This window comes from Apteryx mantelli, chromosome 3 (genome assembly GCF_036417845.1).
Source record: "Apteryx mantelli isolate bAptMan1 chromosome 3, bAptMan1.hap1, whole genome shotgun sequence".
Classification (NCBI taxonomy): domain Eukaryota; kingdom Metazoa; phylum Chordata; class Aves; order Apterygiformes; family Apterygidae; genus Apteryx; species Apteryx mantelli.
In genome coordinates, this window is record NC_089980.1 from 106,756,276 (window position 1) to 106,778,154 (window position 21,879).

Sequence of the window (21,879 nt, forward strand, 5' to 3'; positions counted from 1 at the left end):
CCATTTTGAATAAACTGTATTATCTTAAACTACAGTATTATTTTAAAGGTGTTTGATAAAATCTTTTGGAAACTGGTTTCACATCTATCCATTCAAATTACATTTAAGAATTAGGTATACCTAATTCTTAATATATATCCTAATAATATTTTTGAAGATGACTGCGGAACCTGACTTTTTTGCCCAAAATACATGGCGTATGGAAGGCTAATCAGAAGTCAAATCCATACAGACATTCACTGACAGCTAAATTAAAATGCAGGGAGCTGGGAAAGAAGTCTCAGCAAATATAACCCCACAGCAAAAGAACTGCTTGCAAAGTCACCCAGACATAGCTGCCTTTGGAGAGCAAGGTGCTAGCTGTAAGGCAGCATCTAACGGTGAATACAGAAATTGCCTTTGCTTGATGCCAACTGCGTCCCAGGAAAAAGAAGTCTGGGCTCACTTTTTTGCAATTAAAAAGGTTAGCAAGAAAGACAAAACAACAAACCCAGAAAAGTTCTTTCATCATCGGTTTCTCTTCTTAACAGAAACAATCCTCGAAGCTGGAATACACTGTCAAAAATGGTAACAGTATTTCTGCATCCAGTAACTAGACACTGCAAAGGGGTGAAGCTTTCTCTGAAATACAGCCCAAGCCATAGTCACAGTTCTTTTGCGAGCAGGGGATGACAGTGCCGCTGATTGAGCTTCGTAGTCCAAATACAGTCAAAATCCAAGCTCTTTCTCAGTATCTCAGTATCAAAAGTGGAAAAATTCCTAAAAGAGTTGTGAGAGTAATCACAACTGCTGTACTTCTGAGATCATTTTAAGAGCCAGCCTAGGATAAACTCTTCAGTAAATTAATATGATTTATTGAGCCAAACTATAAAATAAGAAAGCAATGACCATACCAGTGAGATTTGATAAGCACGGGCAACAAACCTCCATGTCAAAAGCATTCCGAAACTCAGTTAAAATCAACTTCTTGTCTCCCTCAATGGCTCTGCACATGCATTAGAGAGGAAACAAAACACCCCAGCAGCAACCCAGAGAAGACAGACCCAGAAAAAGGAACAACTGACATCTGATGTATCTTTAGAGAAGGACAATAAAACTATTTCAGCATAATACTATTCACTCTCAGACAACTAAAGACCAAACATCAGCCTAAAAGGCCTCATGTCCAGAAGTACTGGATACCACAGGCAGATCTCATGCAGTTGCCAATGGCACAGAGCTCTGTGCTGCTTTTGTCAGTGAGCTCTACACTAAACTGCAATACACTGCATAGGCAATACTTATTAAACTGTAGCTACCAAAAATGTGTCTCCATAACATACTTTTTAAATAGAATAAAAACATTATACAATGACTATTATTATGATTGTATAATTGTCTGCATAATTGTATTTTAATGTGATTTTTTTGATTCAAAAGCCCAGTTATACTACTTTACTCAGAAATAACTTGTATTAGTGTCCAAGCATAAATGGCAATACATAACTCACAGTATTTTAATTTAAAAGTCACTCTTCAATCTTACAAATTTAATAGAATAGAAAGAAATTAAGATTCTTTATATGGAGTATAAAAAAAAGCTATCCAACCTCCTATCACAAGGCAATATACCTACAGAACTCCCCGCAAAAAAGAGGTAAAGTCAAGAGATGTAACTAAAATTCAGCACAGACATAATCGACTTCCCACACTAACACTGTATTGTATATTATTTACAACATATAAATAGGAGCAACACTACTCCAGGTCCATTGAAAAAATCAAAATGGCATCACACACAAAAAATGGCACAGCATAGCTTTCTATTACCCACACTGCAACTGAATGAATGAAATGTAAGAGGAGATGTGCCAAGTTACTTGATACTCGCTAGTCAGCTTAATCAGATACTCTCAGTTTCCTGCAGGAAGGATAACAAACTCTGTTCTGCTACTTACTGCACACCACGTCTACTTACATATTTTCTGAGGCAAGATGATCCTAAAAACCTTCGTGCGTCTCGTAACACAAGGGGTCTACAACTACACAAGCTGACATAATGTAAGAAAAGGAGTTTTAAATAAAAGGAATATATTACATGATACTGTACTTGGGCAACTGAGATGAAGTAAATTATAAAGCTTTGACAATAGATATTTGAGTTCCTGACCATCCTTCACAGCAAACCTATCATGTCAAATACATAGCTCCTTACTGCCATCTTCCCTTACTTTTAAAACCAACTCAGAAGTTCAGAATAGTATCTGAAACGTTTTTTTTAAATCTTGTCTGAAGTCTTATTTCAACAGCAGAAAACTATTATACATTTAACATTCTGAATAATAAATTAAAATGCTGTTTTTAATTATGACTTTCATTTCTCTGATATGACAGGTTTAAAAAAAAAAAAAAAAAAAAACAAGGCTATTTCCACTAAGAACTACAACTTAATGTAAATTCTGTAATGCTTAAATTTTATTGAAAATATAGCCCTTTTTTGTTCATGGAGGTATATGGAGAGGCATTTTTTACTTCCACACCAAGCTGACAGAGAAGCTCAGTTTGTCCCTTACTAACATGAATAACATGATATTATTTTTTAGCCTAACTATATTTAAAAATTAGCACTGTTATGTATTTCATTGATAATTATCCCAGCAGCTTCATCCAGCAGACATGTTCATTCAGTGGATACAAGTATTGTAGGGGAGACTGTGACAGGTGAGTGAAGAGTTAACAAGACTGAAGTTTGTCAATTGATATGCAGAAGAACTGATAGCACAAGAGCTGACGTGCACAAAGCTGTTGAACAGAGGACTTAACAGGACTAAAGTCGTCTACCAACCGATATGCGCAAGGATTGATATGCGCAAGGCTGCGGAATGGCAGCACTAACAAGACTGAAGAGGTCTGCCACCTGGAATCTGCACGGACCCCCGGGGAGGGGAGAAGCAATACGGAGGTGTTGTGGTCTTGCCTCGCTAGCAGGGTCCCCCCAAGCAGACAAACAAACAGTCCTGTGATTGCGAAACTTGCATAAAGTCAGCAAAAGCAGTGTTTGCCCAGAGCCCCAGCCGTATAAAAAGAGACTTGGGAGCTAGGAGAGTTTGAGCAGGGACGGGAACGTGACCTGACCATCCTCTCCGGCTGGACCGTGAGTATCCCCCCCCTCCCCTTTTCCTGGGACGCTGGGTTAAGGTAACTCCTCGAGGTTGAGAGCCCTCTCACTAGGAGAGTGAACAAGAAAGCTTTCAAGTAGGGATAAGCAGTCCTTCCCATTAATAACACAGTAATCGACGGTTTCAGGTTATCCTTTCTAAATTAGTAACTGATGGTTTTGTGTTATCCTTCCTAAATTAGTAATCGCATTATTTTAATGGATGTTACTAATCCAAGAACTTGTGTGAGGAAATAAACATCTTTTTTTTATTATTATTATATTACTGTCTCAGTCGTTGCTATCGAACCTTCATAGCATGACAGCGTGACAGACTGGAAAGACTTTCTTTCCAGTTTTTTTTTTTTTTTAATGTATATACATGCAGAAGGAAGCAATGGGGAGGGGGAGAAATGTGATAAGCAATAGACACCAGCAAAGCCAAACTGGCTGTCCTCTAGGTTTACCCTTTACTCAAATTCTTTATCCCCTGCCCAATCTACAATGAAAATGAAGAAAAAAGAGCCATCTGTGTCTGAAATAGTCTTCCTCCATCCAAAAAGCTGAATGGATGCAAGAAAGAAAAGAAAAATGTATTAGATTTCTCTCCCATCCATAAATAAAGTGAAAAAATAAGTGTTATTTCTTTCTGTAATATTTTCCTTCCAACTGCTAAGAGCTAAGGCCTTGCTAAGCAGCAGCCATCAGCCATGACATGAATTCCCCCATTTTCACTGCCTTTATTAATAATTGCTTTTAAAAGATGACAGTAAAGCATAGACACTAATACTCAGGACAACTAATGAAAAAGGAGAAAGAACTTGGCATTTTTCAACCTCACCATCATGAGTTATCCCCTGCCCCATCACATTCTCAGAAATAATGCCTTAAAATCAAGAATTTCCCCCTTTTTTCTTCTTATAATTTCTAGCTCTCTTCACTCCCTTTTTTGGCTGTCGATTTTCTAACAATTTCAAGAAATTAATCATCTTGCATATATGGATTTCTCTTCCTGACTGTACACAGCTAAACTCTACTTAACTTCTTATTCCTAAAAAAGGAAAATTGCCACACGTTTTCTGTTATTGCCTTGATTTTCTGCTCTACTATATTCTTATATTCCTCTCATATTCATATTGACAACATAAAAATTTGGAAAATGAATAATGAATAAATAAAAGTTTCTTACTTTCAAAATATTTTTAGTAAAGGTTTGTGTGAGTTGTACCTAACTTCACATGCTACTCTTGTAAAGACAATCTTGGTAATACTGGGAAGATCCTAACGAAAGCAGAGCTCTCTCTGTGACAATCAATTCTATCTAGAATCTTAATTTCTCCATATATAATAGCAAAAATTCAAGTTTTTTTAAAAAGTGATTATTTTATGTAATTTTAATGAATTACACAACTATATTAATCTAACATTTAAAGTATCTAATATCTCAGGACAACTTAAAATCTATCTATTAACATGGAATATCTAGAGTCATATTTTTTAATCTTTCTTCTGTCCCAGAGATCATTTTGTTTCACGTCTGGATTTCTGTGATACTTCTTTCCTCCTTCTCCACCAGTCCCTGGCGTCATGCTGCCCCAGAACTCTGGGCTCTGGCCAGGATCCAAGCCCAGGGGAATCCTGAGGGCATGGGTGTATTTCTTTTCACACAGCCTGGAGCCAGAGCTCTCGCAATGGAGAACACCCAACCTGAAAACATGAGAATACAGTTGCTTCCCATGTCATCTCAGGAACATGTTGTACGGACACCACAATCCCATGACCAAGAGTGTATCACAACCAAGCAGCTCTGAGAGGATTCTCTTTCTCCCCACTGTCTAAGGGTGGGGAACTTGAACTGCTTCTCACCATTTCCTCGCCCCATTGCAAACACAAATCCATCCATTTCCATTTTACCTTGCTCTCTTTCACCTTCCTTTTAATTTTCCATGGGGTGTGTGCCTTTCTTTTCATTCCGTGTTATAATAGGATGTTGCCTAGTCTCTGAACACTGAGTACTAACCATTTTGTTGGTGCTTAAAGGCAAGATGTCGATCTCACTGAAAAAAATCTACGTGAAAATATAGCTTTTAAGGAAATGGTGACTATCTTTCTGTCTTTATCCCTGCAAGCAGTAATGAGAGACAGGGCAGATAATTTCGTTAAGAAAAAAATAGCAAGGTAAACACTTCTTATTGTATTATGAAACACAATGCTCTTTCTTCTCTTTGTTTTATAATCTTTCTATATAAAAAGGAGACATTTCAATACCAGAATCATGGTTTAAGAATGAATAAGATACATGCAATTAACTTTCCACCTAGATATTTCTAGATTCCAGAAGGAACACCTGAATCAGACTGCTTCCCTCGCAAAAAAAAAAAAATCTGTTACAGATGAAAATACCTAAAACTGACACCTTTAGGATTCTGATCTTAAGTAGCTACTTACTTTGTGTCTCTGATGAGAGGTGCGCTCCCCACTTTAAAACAGATTTTTTCCCCTCCGCAAGATGTTTGTCTCAAAGAAAAGCTTTCTGCTAGATCAAACCCTGCAAAATATGATGAACTGATTTAGTTTATTTAAAGCGATTTTAAAAACCAAGGGGAGATACTGATTTTTAGCATGTTTGGTGACTTTCTAGAGTACAGACCGACATGCTATTTTGAAATCCTGTACTTCAGGTCACAGAAACTTCCAACATTCATTTTCTCAATGGAGAAGATTTCAGTGCAGAATTCCACCAGTAGTTGACTTTGCAACCTCTGAGAAATGCATTGATTATTTCCTTTTATCATCTGAACTAACAAGAACATCTGTAGTTCAGAGCTGCAGCATGTTTGAGAGGAGAATGGAAATGACTGCACATACAGAAAGCAAAACAGTACCTTTCAAAATCAACGCATTCTGATTTTGATCAACCTCACTTTTCTAAAACCAACAGCAGTTTTTGGAGCATGGGGGTGGCAGATTGTACTATCCTTCTACAGCTTTACAGCCAGCTTCAGTGGGACTATGATTACATCCACCACAGGCAAATTAATTTAGACACTTTACTCTTCCTATTAATTGAAGTAATTTACCTGAAACGTGGAGATCATTTCTGTTGGCTTGTCTGAGCTGATGGACAACTGTTCTCATCACAGGACACACTGCACCTTTAAAAGAATAGTTAAATATGTACCATAAAATTTTATCAAATACAAATGAATCAGACAGTGATTATAATATCTGCCATAAATCAGAATAAGCTGTAGTTAGTAATATTAACAGGAAAGTTGGTTTTGTTTATCTTTAGGATTAAAAAAAATAAAAATCCAAACTACACAATCTAAATAACAGCAACGATATTTTTCATTAAGTGTAGTATGAGGTATTCATATTACACTTCTAATATTCATACTACACTTCTAATATAAACAAAAATTTTATCATATTTTAGTTCAACTGTTTATGATTACAGCTCACATGAATGATATAACCAGCATAAAAAATACTAAATTCTTACAAAGCTCCTTCCATATTCATTCTGTATAAAGCAATAACATCTATTGCAAGTTTTGCATATTTCTGAGTAGATTAAGTACTAGGAAATCTGTTTTTTTTTCTCAATAAGTAAATATTACAATGAAAATGCAACAAAAAAGCATAAATGTTTGATTACCATGGCAATATTCTGTTGTTACTTCAGGGAACACTAATTTCAAAATGTGGATTAACAAGAATGCTATTATATAATAAGCAATGCAAGCAATACTTATATTTTGAAAAAGCTGTTAAAAATAAGCAGCTTTTCTTGGGATTAAGTCTGAATCAACATGTTTAAGTAAACAAGCAGAATGTTCTAACACTTGGAACATGGTAAATTCAAAGGTTAATTCTAACAAACACATTTAACAGTGGACTATTAATATGTAACATCCTCCTATCATATAGTTAAATATATATATATACACAGACGTACATAAATATATACACACATATATATACAAACAGAAACACTTTTAAGATGCAGCTACAGAGAAACATTACTTTTGTGCACAGGTCTGAAAGAGGGCTTTTTCTTTAACCAACTTTGCAAATAGCCCCAGTAAACCCTACTGAAACTATCAAAAGGAAGACGACGAGCAGGATTTGGCCCATGTACTTATTAAACGCAGAGCTCCGTGTTGAGCTGAAGTGACTAAAAAGACTGCCAAGTTGTCTAAAGTTACTAAACAGCAAAGGACAAGGGGCTTTCCAAAGAGTTAGTTCAGTGAAAAAAGCAAGGAGGAACGGCCTAGCATTAACCTGGAAATCATCTATATTTTAAAATTTACAGGAGTATGCAGACTAAAAGTTGACCTTTAAAATAGCTATATTTATAATTTGAAAGCACATTAAATTTGTCATTCATTCTGCAGTAATATAGAAAGTATATTATCCTTCACAGGTCTTAAATTCTATTTAATGCATTACAGCGTTCAATCTGGAATACAAATGGCTAGTTGGAGATAACGAGAAAAAAATTTAAGTAAATTATACAATACAGAAAAAAGAAGCTCTTTAACAACATGGTTAATGAAACCCATGACAATTGTTTAAGAAAAGATTGAGTGGAGGCAGTTTTTTGCAAGACGCATCAAGTTCCACTCAATACCATGTCCTTTACGCTACAATTACAATTAGAAGTAACATAACTTGTAAGTGGATTTATTTCAAAGGCACAAAGATACTGTATTCTTTCTTTCCTTCATATGTACACTAAATATATACGTATATGAAATTTCATGAGGGAGCGAGATGAGAAGAAACATATGCATTAAAAACAACTACAACTCACACTGTAAATTCTGTTTCCCCACAACAGATGCAGAACTGTTAGAGTACTCACGCTGAAATCTCACAAACCGAAATTAAATCTTTCACTACTCTTGGTTTTCAGGGAGTTTTATGTTGTGTGAAATGCATTCCCTGGAATTACATACTAACATATACAGCACTTTCAATATTCTATTTGATGTACGCACCCTAAGGGAGAGAAACAGGCTCACCTTAGATACTCTTTAATCTACAAATCTAGTCTTAAATCATTTATACAGATTATTAAACTAAAAGCTATAAACTACAGATTTTTATCTATAGCCACTCTACAGTAGCAATTGTGGTAGTAATTTTACATGAGTGTAACTACAAGAAATATGTTGGTGTAAAAGAATCCTATTGTGGCTGAAGTCACAACATCATTTCAAATATACACTAACAAACATTCTTTTAATTCCATGTTTCCATCCAAGGTTTTATATATAAGACCAAGGGACAGAATCACTTTTTCCTTACATTTTTTTTATAGCACGTATAATAAGAGCAGCCAGATATGACCTGTTGAGGATTTCACCTGAAACAGCTATAGTAAGGTCTACATGTCTACAGGAACTTGGAAAAAAAAACTGTACTCTTTTGCAGCATTAACTTATATGAAGGCTGAGTGGCTAAGGATCAGGGGGTCGCAGCTTATTCCCTCCAGCCCCTTTCTCCCATATCCAAATAAAGAATCAAGCCTTAATTTCTGTGCTATCCAGATGATAGCAATGATTCCTCACATGCCACAGACCAGACTGTGGACCTATTTTTATCGGTGGCATAACACTCACAGCATACACAGCCATGTAAGTGTTACTTACTTGGTTGTATCCCATATCCCCAGAAAAACTGCAAGGGTTACTATGATTCTTCTTCCATCTCGTGTTGCTGATGCACTCCTCTAGCTCAACATTATTCTACTAGAGAGCCAAGGCAAAAGACTAAAATACTAAACCCAAAAGCTCTTCAAACCAAGACTGGTAACTTTTAGTGTTATAGATTGATGAAAATTCTTTCTATAGTTATAGTTTATAAAGACAAAAAGCAAGTCTCTTCCAAGATTTTTAGTAATGCTAGAAGATCTTTATATATAATTTCTTTTGGCCTGAGACAAAACAGACAGTTTACCCATTCAGCCTACAGGTAGCTGAATTAGGAGATCTACCTGAAGGCAGTCAGGAAAGAAAAAGAACAAGACAAATCCTTATCGCTAATCCAGGTATGGAAACCATGCAGCTACCTGCCCTGTTACAAGACACCAATGCACCATGTAGCAGCATGAAGAACAAGCTTACCTTTACACAGTAGATTACTCTACACCTGGTAAAACTGCCTTGTCTGGTTTGAGACCCACAATTCATATTAAAATGGTGATTCCAAAGCTGAAGTGTAACATACCTATAAATTAATGAAATTTCCTACCCATAGAACAGATTATAGACCTTAATCTTTAGGAATCAATGAGCTCTACTATAGGAGCTTACTATTATAAAAATCAACGTAATTATTATCAACATATTATAAACATAAACATGTATATATGTCAATCAAGCAGGCAGATCACAGATCACTGTGATCTATGCCTCTCCAGTAAGACACTAGTAAGAAAAGCTTTTTTTATAATAACATTTTGCAGAAAAATAAATTCCAAGTAATGGGGCTACATCTAGACTTATCAGCTGGGACATGCCATGGCATGTCCTGAATTCTTGGAATGAGCAGGGCACCTGCTGAAGCACGCTGCAGCTTCCATCTAGGCCCCATGCCCAGTTCTCCCTGCCATGAGAACTAGGAGGCAGGAGACACTGGTGCATGCTTCTGTCTCACTCTTACATGTGTCTCTTGTATGCACTTCCTGGCTGGGAACTGTAGCTTCCAATAAGCACTCTTGGCCTCTCCAGTTTAAATGTAACCTATAATGGCTAGATTCACTGTGCAAGTACCTATCTGCTACTTTATAAGTGAAGTTCACACTCAGGTGAAGTTTTCAGGGCTATCTAACACCACCAACGTGCACATTCTGCATGCAGCAAAGTTTCTGTCAGCAAACATAACCAGTCAAATGAATGCAGCCCAAAAGCAAAGCCCCACCTACCATGTTCCCACATCATACGCCAGACCTAAGCTTCAGGAAGAATTCCAAATTAGCTGAGGATCCATTTGTCTCGCACTCTAACTGGATCAGACTAAAGATAGACAGAATGAAACTCTTTGGAGTGCATGGCATACCAACGTGGGTCAGCAACAACATCTAACAAGTCCACCTTTAAGGTGTTCATACTGAAGCTGAGAATCCTGTTTTCAAACACCCACTGGCCTGTTTTCAAACAGGGTCAAGAAACCAGATCTCTTTCATACCTGCAGTACCAAGAACAGGGCAACCAGAAAATCAGGTGTGATTTTTTTTTTTTTTTCCTCTTTCACACTGGAAGCTGCTTCATATTGCATTAAAAATAAACATGTTAATTAAACCAAAGTAGGGAAGATGAAAGGCAGAGACTGAATGTTGTTGATACAGGAAAGTCAAGTCCAAGTCCAAGGACTATTTAGATTTAGTAAATAATATAACAACTTTGGCAGGAGACATTAAGAAATCCACACCAATGGAGTTCTAACATTAGGATACTCACACTAGACATTGGAGACTTGGATTTTCCCATGCAGAAGAGGGATTTTTGAAAAAACAGAATTTCACATCCTAGGTGAATACCTTGGCCATAGGAGTTAATGTTTTCTTCTTTCTCTAGCTTTCCATGAAAAAAAGCTGATCTAATTTACAGGCCTCACTCTGTGAGAATGCGTGTAGCCGAGAATATTTCCCTCTGTGGTATGGGGTCTGTCTAAAGTACTACTTACTGACGAGCTGAAGTGGCTTTCCCACAATGTACAGGCTTTCGTGAACCACATTCTTAGTTACCTAAAGCCCCTTATTCACTGCCTGAGAAGCCTTGGTATTTAACGACAAGTTAAGGAATCCAACAGTGGCAGGGTAGCTTAAACACTGCAATACTAACAACAACCTGTGGATCCAGCCTTAAATATTCAATTTGAGAGTTTAAACTCTTTAAATGTAATGAATGCATTTTATACGAGAGTAACTACAGAAATGGTATCTTTGAGGATTATCTAAGTACTGGAACAAGAAAACTGAAAAGAAAAGCTGAACTGATCTGCATGCTTGAAACCATTCACTGTATTTGGGTTAAAGTGCCTATCTAAAATTATGATCTAGAGGCAATACTTTTCACAATGCATTCCACGTCAAAAGGCAATGGAAATTCACTGTGGCTGACAGTCCCAGGACTTTGTTTATGCTACATTTGTCATGGGTTAGCAAGTGATTTTGAAGAAAAGTAATTGTAAAAGAAAGTTGAACAAAGCAACAATAATCTGGGAATGAGACAGAAGTATTAATATTCTTAATATAAAAAATAGGAAAAATCACATTGAAACTTTGTGTATCACTACAAAAAGACCTCATGTTCATGTTCCAAAACCAAATGCTCCCAACAATAAAAAATTAGTTGACAACAAAGAAAATAGAGACAAAGACTTTATTCTTGAAGTCAAGTCAAAAACATGACTATGGAGAACTCCTGAACTTCAGATTTATAACCCAAACCTCTCCCTTAAACTTGCTATATTTTATCTTTAGAAATAATTGCTTCCTTCTGATAAATGATTAGCCTTGGTAGATCTTGAAGGACAGAAGCAGAACTGATATGTAGGGGATAACAAAGGGCCAAAAGAGAGTCAGTTAATGAAAAAAAACAAAAAAACTGAAGTTAAATAGTTCTCTCTTCTTTTACATATTCATTTTACATGCCTACTTTACATCAAGCAAATCCATTTTACTCTCCAAAATAGGATCTCGATTCAAACAAAACACAAATAGACTTGGCCCTCTTTCTTGAAACGGGCACACTTCTGATTTCTAACAGTTTCATTCGCATAAAATTTATCAAACTAGAAAAAGACGATTTTGAAACAGAATACTCAGCTCAGTTGAGTGACACATTAAATAAAAATGCTTGCAAACACACCTATTCCCCTGACTACTGCACATTTGCAGGGCAGGTTCTTTCTCAGCTCCTGCTTTCTGGTCGATAACCTGTATTTCTTTTTTGGGTGGTAACAACCCATTCAGTCTCTAGAAAAATCTCTTTCTTTCCTCCTGTCGCCTTGAAGCTACATGCTGAGTCTATTCCCTGCTGTAGGCAGAGCTTCTCATGCTGCCAGCTCTCTACATGTTATTCCTCATCATCTGCCCCTGCCACCCCATACTGCCGGAGCTTCTCTCAATTGCACACCCTGAGTTATTTTCAGAAGAGGTTCTACCTCTCCTCTTCATCCCAGTGGTTCCCTTTGACACATATTTGATCCATCTGTAGCAACCAGGTTAGGGAAAACAGCAACCTCTCTCCCTGCTGCCCAGCCACAAACTTCTAACAGAACATAATGTACAATTCAGATGCATTGCCTACTCTCAGTTTACTCTATCTGTCACATTTTCTATGACTGGTTTACCTTTTACTAAGATATCTTTTCATTAGACAACAAAAGAAAAAGGAGAATACTTCCCGGCATTTTGTTTTAAGGTTATTCAAATTATACATTTACATTATTAGGGAACCTTGTGCAGTCACACTCTTCTAGCATTTAAAACTTCCCCTCTGCAATCCTCCAGCGAGGAACAACAGATAAGACAACACAGTCCCTCAGACAGCTAAAGAGGATGATTGCAGAGCTAGTATGTACAGCTCACTCCCTCCCAGGGGTTAAGAATAATTTATGTCTGGAGCACTCAGCTTTGCTGCTTGAAGAGTATAAGGCAAAAAGGTCTTTGACTTAAATTCAGATTCTCCATAGTGCATTATTGCTACCCTGGAGCTCAAACATTACAATTAGTATTTATTAAATATTACTATTTCTTTTTTCCAGGAGCAGTGAAAGGACTGTTACGCTAGTTGCTGAGTTTTTAAATTTCTTGGGTCCGAGTTTCAAAGGCGTTGCCGAGTTTCAAAGGTATCGTGTACTCATAGCTTCCATTATCTCCCATCAGGTTTCTCAAAAACGAGCATTACTAAAAATAAGTTTTGTTTTTTAAAAAAAGAAAAACAAATACTTTCTATTTCTACTTAAATAGCAGTTAACATTTTCTCCTTGTTAGCAATTGTAGGAAAATTCTAGAAAGCTGAGGTACACACTAAGGCTGAGCAACTCCAAAAAACTGACAATTTCTTTTTCTACAAACACACAAGTGATATGTGCTTAACAGAGAATTTACTGCAGTCAGGATAGCCAAGGTAAAGGACATTAAACAGATAACGGAACAGGAGCTGGAGAAAGAGACCATTGTGTTAGCTAAGAGAATGAGTTAACATGCTGATAATAAGAAAATGAAGTCAGGGTAACTTTGTAGAAGATGGGTAACTAAGCCTTTACTTTAAACAATATTATATCCCTTTCCCCTGTCTTCTTATGTACAAGGTTCTGCCTTACTCTGCATCGGTGAAGCATTTGACTTGCTTTGGGGATTTAGTTTAGATTAGGTTAACTTGAGCATTAGGTTGTTTATGTCAATGTGAGCACTGATCTCCTATAATTAAGCCACAAGATCTTGTTCATAAAGTTTTGCAAGCCTCGATACAGAATCTTCTTTTTTTTTTTTTAAGGTAATTTTAGAAAGTATAAAATAAAACTCCCAGAAACTATAACTGCTTCCAAATGTTCATCTTTCAAGTACAGGAAACAGAAAGACTGCTTTGAAACTGCTTCAAACTTAGACTTCTTCAAGGACAGAGATAAAACCACTGGTCTTTGTAATTGCACTGCTTGTATTGTTCGTTTGTTTTTCATATACCTTTTTTTTTTTTAATTCTTTCAGTACTGAGATTTGTTCCTTTGGTCTGCGATGGGCAAAAACATTGGAAGTACCTGTCTGGTCAGTGACAGCCACAGAAGCAGAAAGAGGAAGGAGGAGGAAGACTGCCATACAAAGCCAAACTATGCAGGATCCAAGGTACTTCATCTCCCCCTGGACTCATGTGAACAATCAGCCACAAATCTGAAACAGAAAATATTCATATTGAGAACATGTTTTCTTATTCTTTCTTCCTCACCCCGTCAGAAAAGCACCCTAAGAATTTAACTGTAAAGAAAAGAGTAAATCACTAGTCATACACAATACATACTATTTATCTGTTTTAAAGAGCTATAAAAAAATAGAATCATACGAACTTAGAAATGAATGACAAATATATTCCCTTAGTCTGTTATTAAGGTCATGAGTAATACTTTCAGAAATATTAACTCAAAGATATTAGCTATAAAGCCAAGAAATTTTCATTTCATTAGTAAAGACTAATTTTCTTTTTATTTTTCTCCTAGATTTTCAAACTTAAATACGACAGCTTAACTGTTTGGTGTCACAAAGCAGTGAATGACTGCTGAAGTACTCATCAAATCCAACAAGGACAACATATAATTCTTTTGGTGTAAATGCAAAACAAAGAAAAATACAGTATTTCTCTTCCTTGCAAAATATACAAAGGCCTAGAGCAGCTTGTACTGAGTTTACAGTTTAAATCTTAAAAAAAAAAAATACAATCTGGCTTTAACAATATATCTTTGTCCTCTAAACACAATACCAGCTTTCTTCTAAGTCAACTACAATTTATAGAAACACATGAAATTAGTGAAACACAGAAAATGATAACAGATACACAGAACACAGATAAATGATAAATAATTTGTTTTTCTTACAGAAAATGTGATAAGAAAAATGTATCTATATGATGCAGAGATTAAATTTTTATAATTATTTTGGTAAGGCACCATATTCATCATGAGAGCTGTTCTCTCAGTCACGTGTACGGACAGCAACTACACCATGATTAACTTTTCCAGCCTCTCCCCTGGCAGCAAAGAGAATACATGGCCAAAGAACATTATCATTTAATTTCCTGCACCTGCTTTACAAGCAGGCGTCAGTAATGCACTCGAGCTGCCGTGCCAAGGGATCTCATCTTCTGGAGGGCTCTCGCGAATTAAGTAACTAATATCGCCATCCTCCTCACAGCCGCCACACCTCTGCACTGGGGCTCACCCGCAGCCCACCGCTCCCGCCCGGCACGCCGCGGCCCCGCGGGGCGGAGCGAGCGCTTCACACCGTCGCGCAGCGGCACTGCAAACTCAGTTCCTCCTCGGTGAAGTTGGCTGTGTTCAGCAAAGGCCGGCAGCAGCGCTAGCGGGGCCGAGCAGCCCCGCGCCTCCGCCGCGCGCCTCGGCGCCGGGCAGCGGCTTGCCCCGGGCAGCGGCTTGCCCCGGGCAGCGCTTCCTCCGCGGCGCGGCCAGGTGCGCGGGGCCGCGGCGCCCGCCCGCGGGCAGCCCCGCTGCCCCGGCCCGGCGCTGCCGCGGGGGCCGCGCCCGGGCACGGGGGACAGGTGAAGGGAGCGCGGGGAGCCCCGCCCCCGCCCCCGCCCCGCCGGCGGCCCCGGGGCGGCGGGGCAGCGCGCTGCCGCCTGAGCGGGCGCCGCCGCCCCGGCCTCCCTGCCCCGGCCCCGCGCCTCGGCAACCTTTCCCGTTCCTTCGGCACACGGCGCTATTCACAAACGCTTCAGCTAACTGGATTTAGGCCACTCCATACGCATACTAACCAGAAAAATACATACTAACGGATACGTTATTAAACGTAAGCATATGTATACATTAATGAACATGCTGCTAAGTATTGTGCCAGTTTGCAACGCTGCCTAATCATTGTTGTAAATTCCTGCAAATTTACTATGGCTGTTTCGATTAGCATATTTTAACACATATCTTTATTCACACACAAACATATCAGCACACTCCTATAGCACAGATTGATAACTGTATATTAAAAGGTTATTGTGGACATTATGTAGGATATACTTAAAACTGGCAAAACCAGTGATAAACTTAGCTGGCAATTGTTAAAAAAAAAAAGAAAAAAAGAAAAGAAAAACCACACAAATACAGGAGTGTGTGTGTGTGATGTTTAGACAATTGACTACAAATACGAGCTGCTTACCTTTAATTTTTGCTCTACTATGTCCCCCAGAAGCACAGTAAATGCCTGCACGACGCTGCTGTAGTGCTGAGGAGTTGCTGGAGTGAGTCTCCAAAGAGTGGTAGAGGGGGATGCAGCTCTGTCCTTATTAGTCTCACACAGCGTGACCCTCCCACCCAGTGAGCACAGAATACACTGCAAGAAAGGACAAACAGTAAGCCACACACACATTTTACATAATCATACTAATATATCCCAAGTGCAGTAACAATGTAAGAAATGTTTTTTTTTCCCCCCAAACAGTTCCACAAATAAAATTGCCAGCATATGAATGCATGAATGAAAGAGCGTCTGGTTTCTAGTTGTAAGGAACTGACTATGTACATTAGCACACTAGCAGGAACTGGCTTTTAACACTTAAGTGTAAGCACACATAATTAATTTTATATACTTTATCATAAATTTAAAATCAGCCATCCAAGTAACCAAGAGAGTGCACCTATTTATGGCACTGATGCTGCAAAGCACAGCAGATGATTGACATTTATTATGCTGTTTAAAATCTAGCATTTACAAACCAGAATGTTCTTGCTCTGCAATATCATCTGTCTATGCTAAAATGCTGACACTTAGCACTGCCACTAACTTGCATTTGAATATGTTAAACTGCACTTTTCACAGGTTCTCTAAGTGCGCTTGTGGCAGTTTTCTGTATTGCATTTTACCCGTGTAAACCAGGGGATAGAAGGACAGAAAAATAAAATGACTAGAGATGTATACAGAGGAGGTAGAGAGAACAGGGTTTTAAGTAAATGAATCTCACTTGTATACATTAAAGACACATTCTATTTTTTTCCTAGTAGAACCATTCTGACCTGTAAAAGAAGTTATGGTGACTCATGATGACTGATTATGTGAAAATTTACCAGCTTAACATGAATTTAGCTCAACTAGTCTTAAGATCAGAAAACTCCTAAGGTTACCTTTTTGCTTTGTCCCCCAACACATTCTGACCAGTGTTTTCTCATTTCAACCAAGACAAGTTAACAGGATAATAAACGAATCACCTGGACGGACATGATTACCATCTTGGTTTAAAATATCAAAATTATTGCTGTTCTTCCTAACTTAGAATCACAAGAGAAAGACGAAATTGCAGCTTAGGTACGTGTCTACTTGGGTGTTGGTTTAATTCACAACTTTGCCACAGACTTGCACTGTCATTTTGGGCAAGTCATGCTTCCCTTAGACTTCAGTTTCCCATTCTGTAAAATATAAAAAGTAAAGCTTCCCTACCTCCCAGGGTGAGGCTCGAGAGCCCAGTCCTACAGCTGACAAATCATTTGAGCACTTCCTTTGCCTTGAGACTGTTCATTTGATAAAGGCTTCTGTGTTGAGCCCTAATTCAATGTTTCAAAAAGAGTTTTGAGATCCTCAGTTGAAAGACCCTTTGTAAAAGCTCTGCTCCTAGTGAAAGACATCATCACTAGTGATTTGAAAAAACTGAGTTTCTCATTGCTCTTTCAAACTATAAATTCTTAAATTCCTTCTGTTTTGCTTCATTTCACGTACCCTAAATATGTGGATTCAGCTCTGCTAAAATGGACCATACACATTCGGATTAATTTCAGTGAATTTAAGCTCTCTAATAGCTAAACATTTTCAATTGCATAACACTTTGCACATGCAATTAGTTCATCCTTTAAAGAAATATTTCTGCCTCTCAAAGTTTCAGTATTGCTTGAATGTCCATATCCAACTTTTCTGTCTTCATTTCCTGTGAAGTCATAATGAAACATACCCTGAAACCAAGGATGTTTTTCTACCTATTGAGATAGCTACGCTCCAAATAGAAAATTAAAAATACCTCATTTGCACCATGCCAATTCCACAACACTCCCCGTCATTATGGGAGCAATAAAGAGAAGAATTAGAAACTACTTCAACGTTCCCCAGATAATATATACACTTCCTATACTCTAGCCCAGATTTTCAACTAAATGGGATTAGGCCAGTTCACATAAGTCAATGGAGTTCCACTGCTTTATATCATTTGAGCACCTGAGCAGTAGAGACAGCCTTCGTATGGACTAACATTGTTCATACTAGTGAATACTGTCTTGAATGACAAGTGATAGAAAAACTGGGAACAAGGAAAACCTAGGCGTTTACAGACTTCTCTCAGGAGCCAAGAAAAGCTTCTCTCTCTCTTTCTCCTGCGATATAAGAGGCAAAGTCACAACTGGCAAAATTTCTCTGCACCATGAACAGCTTAAAAATTCAAATCACCTGTGCTCAAGTCTACCTGCAAAGAATTACTAGCGTACTCCACAAAAAGCATTGCCTATACTCAGCCCTCTTCTACTCCATATTCAGGAAGCACAGGAAATGCTGATGATGCAATGTGAGCTGCAACACCAGCAACAAACAGACAATATCCTATATTACCTTTGTAGCAACAGCTTTCCAGCTATCTCACAGCTTAGCTAAAACTCTCGCTTGTATACAGAAGACTGGATTAGACCTGAATCCAAGCAAGAGCCAGAGCAAATATGCCAAGAGGCAAAAGCGAGAGAAATTAAGAAGTTTGAAATCACGCTTTAGCACAAACGTGGAACACATGCTCTGTCTCTTGTGCCAAAGGGGAGCTGCTCTGCTGAGCAGCTTTTATTACAACTGCAGTTGCAAGCAAGATGCAGGGGAAAAAGGAGACAGAATTTAGGGGAGGGGAACCCTTATTTTGTCTAGAAAGTTTTCTCTAAGCAACCTTGGTTGCTTTTTCTCAGTGGTATGAGATGTCCAAAAAAGCCAAGTAGCACAATCCACCCTTGTCTGTTTGGTACTAACAGATTAGTCTTCATCTTATTGCACCCATATTTTTATCTTCAGTGTTGCTTATGACAACACACATACAGGAATGAAACCTTGAGCTCTGACAAAACTCTTTAAAAGTAGCAGCAGTCTACCTGAAAAAAGCTTGCTAGAAAGACATTAATTTGAAACTCCCCTTACCACACTATTTCTCATTGAATGGAGAGTCTATTATTTCTACTCTTTAAGTAAACTCTTAAGTTTAAGCCCTTATGTGGCATTGTTTCTTGCCAGATGATCCTTTCTGCCCTTTGCAAGATTTGCTTCTCATGACAACTGCATACCACTGAAAGAAGTAAAATATAAATGCTTCTAAAAACACTAGACTGAACTGTGATGGAACTTGGACAAAATAGGTGGAATCCTGTCTTTGGTGAAGTTAACAGAAATTTTGACACTGATGTAAATGGTGTAAAGATGTCACTCAAATGAGGAAACTTTGGCAGAAGGCACATGAAAAAGGAGTTATTTACATGCATGTGAACACACACACACTAAGCACCCAAAATATCGCAAGTGCAAAGCAAGCAGAAAAGCTGGATATGTCATGCCATTTCTTCTATAGAAGAGGAAGAAGAGAACAAAAAAACCCTGCTACTTCTTTTTTCTGCTTAGGAAGCTCTCAGATTTTCAGTGAAGGGGCCAAAATAACTGTCAGAAAGATACAGAGAGAATACTTACTGCTACACTTTTGCAATATTAATTGTGTTGGCTCAACAAATCACACTCATTATTTTCTCTGCTTTTTCTTTGACGCTTTATAACATGTCTTAAAGTAACCATTTACAAATAATAATAAATGCCACAGTAACAAAAAATGATTCTGTGCTTTTCCTCCAGTTCCAATGGCACTGATAATCACGATCTCCAAAAAATAATGTGGAGTTGAATCATGTGAAATGTTAAGTGCTATGAGATTCTAACATGGAAGATGTTTCTTAAAAATGAACATATATTTCAAAGTAAATCCATTACTAAGTAAATACATGGCATTCTTAATATGTTGTTTATATTTACTAGTTGCAAACATGTCAACAGCTGTGTCATGTAATTTGTAAAGTACTCCTGATTACTTGGAAAACAAATATATTTCTGTGTACACACTGCTACTTAAAGCATTAGTACAAAAATTCAGTGGAATTATTCAAACTTGTGCAAATGCTGAAACTGTAAAACGTGGTATGACATCAGTACTGTCTAAATATGCTTACAGAAACAATGCTAAGAATAACACTGCCAAAATGTGTATGTCCTTAATCTATTAAAGACACACTTCATATTCCTATGGATAAACATACACATGTATATAACTATACCGCCATTATGCAAACAACTTGCCACATGTTCTACTGTTTCATGAACCAGGCAAAGAAATGGAGAAATGGAAAAATACACACACCACTGTTTTTCTTGCCCTATGGAAGCCACCCTGCCTGTAAAGCAGGAAGCGATGCCTTTTGGTGGCTTTTATCTTGTGCAAGGCAAAAGTGGGCAGTGAGCAGAAAGGCTGAAAGGTGGTTTCCCAAAACAAGTCACACGCAAGCCACATCATCTAGCTTGTTTTAGAAGTACCTATATGTCTTTAAAAGTCATTGCACAAAATGAAAAGATGAAAGCCAGGTTTTAGGCAGCTGTGCTGCAAATTACAGGGTTTTGCTCAATATTTCTGCATGAGTATTCTAAAATCCTTTGCATAGGCTGAAAACATCTGTAAAGCACTGAAATACATTAATCTAAAATTGCTATAATGCAAATTATTATAAAAAGGTAGGTGAAGAGCAAAGGAAAGTATCACCTAAATTTAAGATTCTACAAACGTTCTGGGCTGTTTAAGCCTTTTAGACCTAAAGGGTAACCTATAGACAGAGACAAGACTAAAAGGCTCTATGGTCTGCACTTGCCTTTTAAAATTTAGGAAGACAAAGCACAGGTAGCCCAAGAATGTCAGTTAAAAGTCCATTTTAAATTCTGACAGATATGTCTGTTTAATTACAGGTCTCACTGTTAGCCACTGTCTCCTACTGTTGTGTCCTTCCTATCCAGGTAGTTTGCTCAAAGTTTTATTTAAATACAGAATACTATAATCCTAAGTACAATGCTTTTAGGTCCAATTATGAATGGTACTTTCAACTTTTTTAGAAAATAACTTCTATAAATTTGCCTGTGCAAGACTACAATTGGTAAATGTATGCATCAATTTTATCAATATAGTAGCTACAATCATATTAACACATCCAAGACCTTGATTATATGCAGAGCTGTTTACCATTATGTTATTTTAATGTTCAATTTCAATACTGTAAAGCAACATAAAAATGAAATAATAAAATTGCAAGTATTTTATTCATATTTATTGCTAAATAAATGGGCACAATAAATTTGAAAGTCAAAGTAAGTGCTTATTTAATCCATATCTCTGCGTCCATATACTTTATTTGCCTTTCATCTAGGAGTAAATATTCTCAGGATTTAAGCAATGTTATACTTTTAAGTCAACAGTTATACAGATTTATGCCAGCTTGATGTCTGACTAGAACTACTAGTCACAATCTGAGATGTAAAAGAACTCGGAATTCAATAGTATCTAAAGGCTGTAGCTAAAAACGAGATAGAAGTACATGCAAAAAAATCTAGCTGTTGTGTGCCCTCTAAAATGACGTACTGCCTATACATATGGCAAGTCAACATCCTAAGTCATCCTGTGTATATGGCTACTTTGGGGAGCCGGAGAATGTGTGCACTAATAGAAAATAACACTTCAAAGGAAAAAAGAATCTATCATAGCCTGTCTACAGTGTTTGCAAGACTATTTGGATCCCTGGGCAGTACAGTTCAAATAAATTTTACTATTTATTAGGAATGAAAAATGAAACATTAGCTCCTACAAAAGACAGCATTATGAATAAATAGAAGATTCTTAAAGAAAACAGATCTAGCTGTATACTGTATTGAGCACAGCATTGGTATCAACCTTTAAATTGTTTATTTTTGGCACTTCAAA

The 21,879-nt window shown here is 37.5% G+C and overlaps 1 protein-coding gene across 1 annotated transcript in view; it reads right to left on the reverse strand.

Annotated features, from left to right (window-relative positions):
• LOC106492492 (collagen alpha-1(XIX) chain-like) overlaps nucleotides 1–21,879 on the reverse strand; it is a 151,024-nt gene that overhangs the window by 119,720 nt on the left and 9,425 nt on the right. Inside the window, exons 3-6 of the mRNA XM_013952343.2 lie at nucleotides 16,029–16,202; nucleotides 13,913–14,042; nucleotides 6,217–6,291; nucleotides 5,585–5,684 (exon numbers count right to left, since the gene is read on the reverse strand). Of these exons, the coding sequence (XP_013807797.2) occupies nucleotides 5,585–5,684; nucleotides 6,217–6,291; nucleotides 13,913–14,006 (269 nt within the window). The 5' untranslated portion in view covers nucleotides 14,007–14,042; nucleotides 16,029–16,202. The remainder of the gene's footprint in view (nucleotides 1–5,584; nucleotides 5,685–6,216; nucleotides 6,292–13,912; nucleotides 14,043–16,028; nucleotides 16,203–21,879) is intronic.